Source organism: Nannospalax galili, unplaced genomic scaffold (genome assembly GCF_000622305.1).
Source record: "Nannospalax galili isolate Female #2095 unplaced genomic scaffold, S.galili_v1.0 scaffold285, whole genome shotgun sequence".
Classification (NCBI taxonomy): Eukaryota; Metazoa; Chordata; class Mammalia; order Rodentia; family Spalacidae; genus Nannospalax; species Nannospalax galili.
The window spans coordinates 3,301,179-3,311,929 of record NW_008355157.1 but is presented as its reverse complement, the minus strand read 5'-3'; the positions used below and the strand labels follow the sequence as shown (position 1 = coordinate 3,311,929).

Sequence of the window (10,751 nt, the reverse complement as noted above, 5' to 3'; positions counted from 1 at the left end):
TTTGAGACAGGGTCTCCCTGTAGCCCGAGCTGTCCTGGAACTCACTATGTAGACCAGGCTGGCCTTGAACTCAGATCCGCCTGCCTCTGCCTCCCAAGTGCTGGGACTACAGGCGTGTGCCACCACGCCTAGCTTGTGATATTTCTTAAGACCAAAAGTCGGGTTGTTAGACATTAAAAAGGCAACCCCAGCTGAGTATGTGTACAACATTGAATAAATTAGCTGTTCAAATTACACTTTCCCTCCTCTAGACTTTAACAGCTTAGTTAGCACTGAACAGGAAACCAGTAAGCAGTAGTAACCTGATTGTAGAATGTATAGCTACAGATAAAAGAAAACCAAGGGCTGTGGCTATGAAATTGATGAGGTCCCCACTGAGACTTGACTAGAAGAGAGACTAGGTAATAAAAAGCATTCAGTCAAGGGACTGAGCTGGGAGGCAGGAGACCTTCCCTCTGGTTGATTTAATTGAATGTCCTCATCATCTGTAGAGAACCTAGGGCTGACCCTTATCCTACCTAATTTTTTTGAGACAGGCTGGCCTTGATCTCACAGAGGTCCACCTGCCTCTGCCTCCCACCTGGCCCTACTTAAATTTTTATTCCTTATGAGGAGTCTTGTTTCTTCAGCTGCAACAAAAGTCTCGAAAGTTCTCTACCACAGGGAGATCAAAAAAAGAAATGAATCAGATTTGGATCCCAGCTCTGCTGATTCCTGGCTTTAGACCTTGAACAAGTTACCTAACCTCTGTCCCTCAGAGTTTCCAGCAATAAATTAGATAAAACCATATCTACCTCATTACATTGTTAGGATTAACCAGCTGAAAAGATCGGCAAATGTTCAATAATCCTGGTTCTTCAATGCCTCTTTCTGCTAGACACTTTCACTAAGCTCACACCACTCTCCCCTGTGAATCTGACTACACCAGCCCAGACCCTACCTTTTTAAAAAATTTATATGTATTTATTTTATCTAGTCCTAACAGGTCACCACTTTAATATTCCCTAATTTCCTCAATAACATTACTTACTGATCCACTAAGATCAAAGGACTGATTTGTGTCCACATTATAGAGATAGGAAATGTATTCACATGCCAAAGAGTGATCTTTAACAATGTATTGGCAAAAATTCTAATAAAACACTTCAGTTCAGCATGTGAGCAGATCCTCCCAGTCCTCCCAGACAGCCAAATACAAGCCTTAAGACCGTTTCCCAAGAACCTTGTTTAGTTTACCCCCACACTTGCTGTGTTGAAGATGCATGTCCTCTTCTGTTGGGTATATTTCTCTAGATGAGGATGTTGAAATAAAGCTTAACTGGTAAGCCCAGAGCACTATGTAATCCAGCCCCTCACCACCCCTGGCTCCCAGCTTACCTGTGGTCACCTCCCACGGTGACGCAGCTGTAGCCACTTGACACAGCTCTGCTAACCACCTCAGCCAATTCCTGGTTGGCAAGGCCCACTGAGCGTGGATATACTACCAGATTGTTGAAGGGAGCATCTTTGGGAACTGGAGTAAAACTCAGATCTCCAAAATCTTTTAGGTGGCAGCCTGAAACACATGAGGGGCGACAGGATTAACTGTTATGTGTTGTTCCAACCCTTACTGGCCTGGGCCACAATACCAACTTGTGACAAAGTTGTGACACATCATAGTCATTTTGTCAGAGAACTGGAATTAAGGACGGTTTGTGGCCACCATGTGGGTGCTGGGAATCGAACCCAGGTCCTCTGCAAGAGCAGTCGGTGCTCTTAACCACTGAGCCATCTGTCCAGCCTCAATCCAGTGATTTTTAAAGAAATTCACCAAGTTGTACAAATGTCAATCAACATTACCTAATTCTAGAAAACTTCATTACCTTCTCCCCAAATTTAAACCCATTTGCAGTCAATTCCTATAACAGCCCTCGAGAACCACTAAGCTACTTCCTCTATACATCCACCTATTCTAGACAGTTCATATATAAAGAGTCATAGAAATGGCCTTTTATATCTGCCTGCTTTTGCTTAGCATGCCAAGGTTCACCAAATTGTAGTGTGAATTAATACATCAGTCCTTTATGGCTAAATATCATATGAATATGCCATTTTTCACTCATTCATCAATTGTTGGACATTTGGGTGCTTTCTATGTTTTGGCTGTCATGAATAATATTGCTTTGAACATATAATAACTTTGTGTGGATATATGCTTTTAATTCTGTTAGGTAGGACTGGAATTGCCCAGTCACAAGGTAACTATGACATAAGGTAACTTTGAGGAACTGCCAAACTTCTGAAGTGGCTCAAGAGGACTACTAGATGGCTCATCAGGTAAGGGAGCTTGTTGCCAAGCTTCATGACCTGAGTTCCATCCTTGGGTCACATGGTAGAAGGAAAGAACAGGCTTCCACAAATTGTCCTCTGACCCCTACACGCACAGCAAGGTGCTGTGTGTGTCATACACACACACACAATGTAATTTTAAAAATTTAAAGTGTCTCAACAATTTTCCATTCCTACCAACTGTGAATGAGAGTTAGATGAGAGTTAAAATCTCCACATCCTCACTAACTCTTGGTGCTGCCTTTTTCATCCTAGTGGTATAAACTTGTAGCTTTATTTGCATTTCCCTAATAACTAATGTGTTTCCTGTTTCTTGGCCACTTGTTTAGTTTTTTTGTTTGTTTTTTTTTTTTCTGATCTTTTTAAGACAGAGTCTGCCTATAGACCAGGCTGGCCTTGATCTCACAGATATCTGCCTGTCTCTGCCCTCCAAGTGCTGGGACCAAAGGCATGTGCCACCATGCCTAGCTTTGTTTAGCTTTTTTTGGAGACATGTCTATTCAAATCTATGCTAATTTTAGGGCTGAAGAGATGGCTCAGTAGTTAAGAGTACTGACTGCTTTTGCAGAAGATGACCTGGGTTTGGTTCCCAGCACCCATATGACAGCTAACAACATCTGTAACTCTAGTCTCAGAGGATCTGATGCTTTTCTCTAATGAAAAAGGAGCTGTTGCCAAGCTTCATGACCTGAGTTCCATCCCTGGGTCACATGGTGGAGGGAAGAACAGGCTTCCACAAGTTGTCCACACATGGTGCACTTACATACATGTAGGTAAAACACTTACTTACATAAAATTTAAAAATAAATAAGCCAAGTGTGGTTGCACACACTTTTAATCCCAGTGCTTGGGAAGCAGAGGCAGATGGATCTCTATGAGATCCAGGCTAGCCTGATCTATATAGTGAATTCCAGGCCAGCTGGGCTAAAGAGACCCTGTATAAAAAAATAAATAAGCCGGGTGTGGCGGCGCACGCCTTTAATCTCAGCACTTGGGAGGCAGAGGCAGGTGGATCTTTGTGAAGTTCGAGGCCAGCCTGGTCTACATAGTGAGTTTCAGGACAGCTGGGACTACAAGGAGACCCTATCTCAAAAAAGACAAAAAAAAAAAAGATAAATAAAGCTATGATTAATTAAGTTCTTTTTATCAAATTCATTTTCTTTATAATTTATTCATTTAAATTTTTATATATTTAATAAATCATCCATTATAAATTTTTCATTGTTAATTATTATATTTATATGTGGTGGACACAAGAATCTTATCAGTTATATGATGTGCAAATATTTTCTCCCATTCTGGGCTGTCTTTTAATTTTCTTTTTTAAAAAATTGGGGGTTTTTTATGTGTATATGGTTTGCCTGTGTGCATGTAAGTGCACCTGTGTCATGCAAAGCCTGCAGAGGCCAGAAGAGGGTGTTGGAGCCCCTGGATCTGGAGTCAACCACCATGTGGGTGCTGGGATTCAAACCCGGGTCCTCTGGAAGAGCAGCCAGTGCTCTTAACCACTGAGCCATCTCTCCAGCCTTCATTTTCTTTTTTCATTGTTCTTTTTCATTTTTGTTTGAGACTGTGTCCCAAAACAAACAAAACAAAGCTGGGCTTGGTGGCACACACCTTTAATCCCAGCCAGGGGGATCTCTGTGAGTTCAAGGCCAGCCTGGTCAAATAGCAGGCCAGCTGGACCTACAGGGAGATTCTGTCTCAAAAAGACCGAAAAAAAAAACAAAGGAAAAAAAAACAACCTAAAAAACTCAAAGAATTAAGTTACAGTCCAAGATTAAAGAAACTAAACTAATGAGTTGTATTATGTAAAATTCTGGTGGGGAAAGAAGCAAAAGGATAAGAATTTATACTCAAGGTCTTCATAGCAACTTGTTTCTCACTGCTACTTACAAACTAGTTTGTTAGTTAGGATTTTTTAAGCTACAAGTAACAGAAACCTGACTAAGCAGAAAAACAACTAATTGAATATGAACCATTCCCAGAATCATTCAAGAGAATCTTTTTTTTTGGAGACAGGGTCTCCCTGGAGCCCTAGCTGTCCTGGAACTCACTATGTAGTCCAGGCTGGCCTTGAACTCACAGCTGGGGTTCCAGGGAGACGCTGTCTCAAAAAGACCAAAAAAAAAAAAAAAAAAAAAAAAAAAAAAAAAGAATCAACATCTAGGCCAGGCAGTGTGGCACATGCCTTTAATTCCAGCACATGGGAAACAGGCAGGCAGACCTCTGTGCATTCGGGGCCAGTCAGGAATATATAGTAAGACCTTGTCTCAAAGGAAAAAGAATCTAAGCCTAAAGCTAGGCATGGTAATACAGACCTGCAATCCTCATACTAAGAAGGCAGAGGCAGGAAGATTGCTTCAAGTTTGAGGCCACACTGGTCTACATATTGAGTTCCTGGCCTGCCAGGATTATGTAGTGAGACACTGTATTTAAAAAAAAAAAAAAAAAAAAGTCTAGTTTAAATGCCTCCTTGCTTGCCAGAAAGAATGAGACACACCCATGTCCAAAGTCACAATGCAGAAGGATCCAGTGAAGGTGTTTTTGCTGCCCCTTCTGGAATTTCAAATCAAAATTTGGTATGCATGCTTTTGTTGGTGGAACCTGGGTCAAGCAGCCACAATCTTGGTTGCAATGAAAACAAGGTGGAATGTGTGAACTGAGACAGCCTAAGAGAGGAAGAGGCATGCTCTGGCAAGGCTCAGGAGCAGTCCATCTGCTCCAGATTCTACTTAGCTCTGACAGTCACAGAACTTGTTCTTTTTGTCATTATAAGTACAATGAATTTTCTGTGCGTAGAGATAGCTGTAAGCCCAAGTTAACACTTTGAGGTCTCACTTTGTAGTTATGGTGATGTGACTCAGCTAAGATACTAAAGAGGCCCCAAGCCTCAGAAACTATATAAAGGACCTTGACAGTGTTACCAGAACACAGATCCTGCAATTCCAGAAGCCACTTGGGAATTTTCTGGTTCTTCTCAACTAGGCTAACATTTTTCCTAAGACATTTCTTTATTGTTTTTTTAGTTATAATCTATAATGTTGCTTGAATTTTTAATTATGTCTTACCCACTTTGGAATTTGATGAGCTAAAAGAAAAAAATTCCTTGCTTAGCATAATAAAAAGAAATTTACAAAGAACATATAGCATTTAAATTATTCCATTTTGTTGGATTATCTGTTAACTTTTAATAATATCAGATTTATTTTAAATTCATCATTCTCAGCCTTTAGCAAAAGAAATACACGTTATTGTGTTTATTTCAGTGTGTATGATGTGCATACATGTATATATATATGTTCACATATGTGGGCATATATTCATTTGTGTGCAAGTCTGTGTGGAGGCCAGAGGTTGATGTTGGGTGTCTCCTTCAATTTCTTTCCACTTTATTTTCTGAAGTAGGGTCTGTCACTGTGCTGGTAGCTTCAGTTATCAACTTGACACACCCTGGAAATTTCCTCTATCAGGCTGGCCTGTGGGCATGTCTCTGAAGCATTTTCTTGATTGTTGAATGAGCAGGGAGGGCCCAGCCCACTGTGGGTACTGCCACTTCTAGACAGGTACCCTAGGTTTTAGAAGCAGACTGAGCACAGGTTAGAGTAGCATGCTCCGCCGTAATAGCAGGTGCCCCTCCATTGCCTCTACTTCAGCTTCTGCCCAAGACATTTCTTCCTAGTCCACTTGGCACTCCTTCAGAGAGCTGAACAGCAATCGATTTGGTTGAGACCCAATAATCTGTTTTGCTAATTTAAGAACTGCTGATAGAGGGATGGAGGCAGTTGTTTAAACATGAAGATTTTAAGTATGCAAGCTGTTCATTTGAAAAAAGAGATATATGAATTCAGCATCTATATTTGCTTTCAATGGTTAAGAGAATTTTAGGGACACAAATTGAGCTGTATGATAGCGATGCTTCAGCCTTACTCTCCGTATGCCAGTCCACTGAAACTTTCTTGAGCACGCTCAGATTTGTTAAGCCTTTTATTTTTATTTTTTTAGTGTGTGTGTGTTCTGCCTGCATGTAAGTACACCCCTGTGCACAATGCCTACAGAGGCCAGAAGGATTCAGATCCCCTGGAACTAGAGTTATAGATGGTTGTTAGGCACCATGTGGGTGCTGGGAACATGAATCCAGGTCCTCTGCAAGAGCAGTGAATTCTCTTAACCACTGAGCCATCTCTCCAGCCTCCTAAGCCTTTATTTTGCTGGACTTACCATACAGCTGCTTGCTTTGTTCTAGAAACACTCTCCTCTTTTAGCCAACCCTCACTATCTCCTGGCCTCCTTTCTCCCTTAATTGGTCCTTCTCAGATCCCTTGTAGGGAGATCCTCTTATTCTCAGCCCTCAAACGATACACTCTGGCATTTTCTCATTATGGCTGCCCCAGCTGACCATTCTCCTTTACTCCATGTTCTTGCAACTCTGCTCTTCCTCTAGAAGGCCATTCTTGCTTCCCCATGCTCCCTTCTCTACCTTTGTTCTAGTAACCTAATCATGCTTTTGTAGTATTTCAACAACCATCATGTTCAAAACCAAGTTCATCTTATCTTCTCCTTCAAATTTGCTATTCCTGCTATCTCTATTTTCTGTTTCACACTATCGCACATTATCTAGTTATTCAAGTCAATTCCAAGACATTAATGTCTTCTCCTCTTCTGTTCTGTTGATTAGATTCTTTCTCTATAATCGTCCCTATAAGATGCTGAAACTGCTTCTTGTTAATAGTCTCTTCAGACAATATAGTAATCTGAGCAATATTAGGCTACAGAGACTTATCTAGTAATAAAAATAGCAATTCCTAAAGATTGTTGCCATCAGTGTAAAATGAGTCTTTCCAAAAAGGCAGGCTGTGTAAAAGCTATTTTAAGGGATAGTATTTTCACTAATAAACAGGAATAAAAACAATAGGTGTGTCATGAGGCTGGAACATAGCTCACTAGCAGAGTATTTTCCTCATATGCTTGAGGCTTGAGTTCAATACCCAGTAGTGCAAAAATAACTAAATCTTAGCAATTAACCTTTTACCATTCACAATAAACTTGGAAAGCTACTAAGAAAGAGACTATTAAGGAAGAAGCTACAGTCATTGAACAGGGGAAAGAATTCAGGGTATTCAAGTCACCATGTCCACATAAAAGGAATCCATCAACTTTAGGTGATTTGTGAGATCATTGTTTCTGACTTTGGAAGATGACTATACCTTGGAATAACCTCATAATCAGCAATTGTTTCAGAGCAAGAGCAGACAAGGAATCTGTTGTTTACCCAGATTCTGTGTACCTATTGCCAAAGTGCTCTGTTGCCTGTAAATTTTGTATTCACAGCACTAAAAAAGATAATGTCAATGACCCTAATAAGAATGGAGGACATGACAGCTAGACAGATTTGAAGGTGCTGAAATTTAGTGCCCTGTTACTGAAGGTCTCCACTTCAGCAGAAATGGCATTTATCTTTGTGTCAGATTTACTTCTGGCTCTAAAAACCTAAAAACCTAAATATCTTGATTTTGACACTTGCAACCTAGGGGCCAGGCATGGTGGTGCAAGCCTTTAGTCCCAGTACTGAGGAGGCTGAGGCAGGCGGATCTCTGTGAGTTCAAGGCCAGGCTGGTCTACAAAGGGAGTTCCAGGCCAGTTGGGGCTACAGAAAAAAAAAAAAAAAAAAAAAAAAAAAGACTTGCAAATCTGGAGTGCCTGTAAAAATGTATATTATCTGGCCAGCTGTGATGGCACACGCCTTTGATCCCAGCATTTGGGAGGCAGAGGCAGGTTGATCTCTGTGAGTTCCAGGCCAGCTGGGGCTACAGGGAGACCCTGTCTCAAAAAGACCCCCCCCAAAAAAAAAGTAAAAATGCATATATCTGGGTGCTGCCTCAGACCCAATGAGTCAGAACTCTTCTGTGGAGGAGCTTAAGAACTTGTACTTCTAACAAGTCACTCAAGTGATTTCATAATTGGTAGTTTAAAAAAAATTTTTTTAATTAATTTTTTTCCATGTGTATTAGTGCATTGCCTGCATGTATATAAGTACACCCATGTTGTGCAATGCCCAAGGAGGTCAGAAGAGGACTTCAGATCCCCTGGACCTGGAGTTACAGACCATTGTTAGCCACCATATGTGTGCTGGGAATCAAACCTGGATCCTCTATGGGTCCTCTGCAAGAGCAGTCAGTGCCCTTAACCACTGAGCCATCTTGCCAGCCCCGGTGTTTTTAAAAACCACATCTAGCCAGGCGTGGTGCTGCACGCCTTTAATCCCAGCACTTGGGAGGCAGAGGCAGGCGGATTTCTGTGAGTTCAAGGCCAGCCTTGTCTACATAGTGAGTTCCAGGCCAGCTGGGGCTACAGGAAGAACCTGTCTCAAAAAGATAAAAAATTTAAAAAAAAGAAAGAAAGAAAAAAACACATCTATGGCCGGCTTACAGTAATATCAAACCCATTAACCCTGGAGAGGAAATGATCTGATGAGAGGGCACTGGTGAGATGGATGACTCAGAAGACTGAGTTAGGAAAGCTAGAATGTTAAGGGGAAAGGTTAACTGCAGTCCTAGCATCCTTGGCTCCACTGGTAGGTTGTTCCAGGCCCTGCTTTGCACTTTCTCCTGCCTCTATTGCACAAAGCCTTCCCCTAAAGACTCGCTGATAGATCTGTACCTGTGGATACAGATCTCTTCCAAGTACATGGCTGATCCCATAGACCCTGAATATGAGATAAGATGCTGGTCTGTAACCAGTCCCACACAAACATTTGAAATCCAATCACTTACCCAAAATGGAGAGCCTCTTCAGCAAGCCAGCTTCTCTAATGGCAGCTGGACCATATTCCACTCCTTTCTTTTTCTGTGAATCATACAAATTCCAGATGTGAGGGAAGATGGGGATAGGAGCAGAAACACTTGCACAAAAATCTATAATGTTACACTTAGTTCCTAACAGATTCCTCTTGAAAGCCTGCCGCAGCATCAAAACTTCCACCGTGGAGGTCAAGTCATCTCCTCAAATCCTTGCACGCAAGGAGGAGGAAACAGTTCCTTTATTGAAGGCAAATCTACCTTCCGAGCCTCTGGTAGTGAGCCAGACCAGCTGCATCCCAGACAGAAAAAGGACTGAGCGAGGCTAGGATCTGGTGGCTGAACCTGAGACCCAGCTGGTTGGGTCAGGGACCCGGCTTCCCCTTCAGTGAGCGAGCCCTTCAGTGAGCGAGCCCTCACTGACTGCAGGCTGCTTTCACCGAAGGCAGAACAAAGCCCCTCCGACCCTCCCGCGCCGCTGGAGTGGCCAGCATCTGTTTCTTTCCAGGTTAATGCTCTTTGTGGAGAATGGATCCTGAAGCTTTAATCTCCAGTGGCTGTCTTTAACCTCTTCTCGGTCAGTCTTCCGAGGATTTTGGCCGGTTTCGCCTTCTCCAGCCTCTCCTCGGGATCCTCTCCCTTTTCTTCCCTTCCATCGCTACAAGCTGGAGCTACCGATGTCCCCCTCTTCCTGGGGACGCCGCAGAAGTCCGCCCTCTCGCTGCCCACTGTCCTCACCCACCCTCACAAGGTGCCCTCCACCCGTCCCTCATCTGCATTTCCATCCCTGTTGGGGAGTATCCCACGTGCTCCCCCAGTGCCCACCCCGGGGACCCTCCAGCTCTTGTTTCTTCTCATCCTCCCCTAGCTCCCCCGCAGCGCTCGTTTCTTCTCATCCTCCCCTAGCTCCCCCACGCCCCGGTCTCTCGGGGTTCCCTTCCCCTCCCGGCCAGGTCCCAGAGCTCACCTGTCCCTGAGAGAAAGGGGCTCCAACCACCGCCACAGAGTGCACGGATTTCTTCAGGACGCAATGCACTCGCGCCCGGAGGATACGCGAGAGGCTGCTCCGCAGGGACATGATTGGCAGCACGGGGATCACCATGGGGAGAAGTGGCTGCTGGCGACTGACTCCCTGACTCGGCCTCGAGTGAGCACCTCCGCCCGCCGCCCCGCCCCGTGACGTCACAGACCCTGGCCCCGCCCCAGCCCCCTCAGCGAGCCCCCAGCCAGCCCCCGACACACCTCCCCACAGAACCTGGTGGTGACATCATCCAACCAGGCGTGGCCTCCCCGCTAGGGACACGCCCACGATGCAGAAGACACTGGGTCAGGTCACTAAAAGCCCAGGGTCACACAGGTGTAGCCTTTCCCAGGAAGCGGACGGCCCTCGCCAAGTTGGAAAACTCAGTGGAACACGCAAACCTGGCACATGGTCTCTTTGGTTTCTTCACACACGTACCCGCGGCAGGGCCTTGGTCTGGCCAGACTCCACGTCATTGGCCACCCCAGACCAAGCCAGCACCCATCTGGTTATCCCCAAGCTTAAAATCCCAGAAACATTTAACCCACCATTACCAATCAAGGCTCCAAGGTCAGATGTGACTTAGACTTCTGGTCCTGGCTTCT

At 43.9% G+C, this 10,751-nt stretch overlaps 1 protein-coding gene across 1 annotated transcript in view; it reads right to left on the bottom strand.

Moving 5' to 3' along the window:
• Arg2 (arginase 2) overlaps window positions 1-10,292 on the bottom strand; it is a 22,223-nt gene extending 11,931 nt beyond the window's left edge. Inside the window, exons 1-3 of the mRNA XM_008852161.3 lie at window positions 10,093-10,292; window positions 9,102-9,174; window positions 1,378-1,555 (exon numbers count right to left, since the gene is read on the bottom strand). Coding sequence (XP_008850383.1) covers window positions 1,378-1,555; window positions 9,102-9,174; window positions 10,093-10,227 — 386 coding nt within the window. The 5' untranslated portion in view covers window positions 10,228-10,292. The remainder of the gene's footprint in view (window positions 1-1,377; window positions 1,556-9,101; window positions 9,175-10,092) is intronic.
• Between the last annotated feature and the right edge of the window lie 459 nt (window positions 10,293-10,751).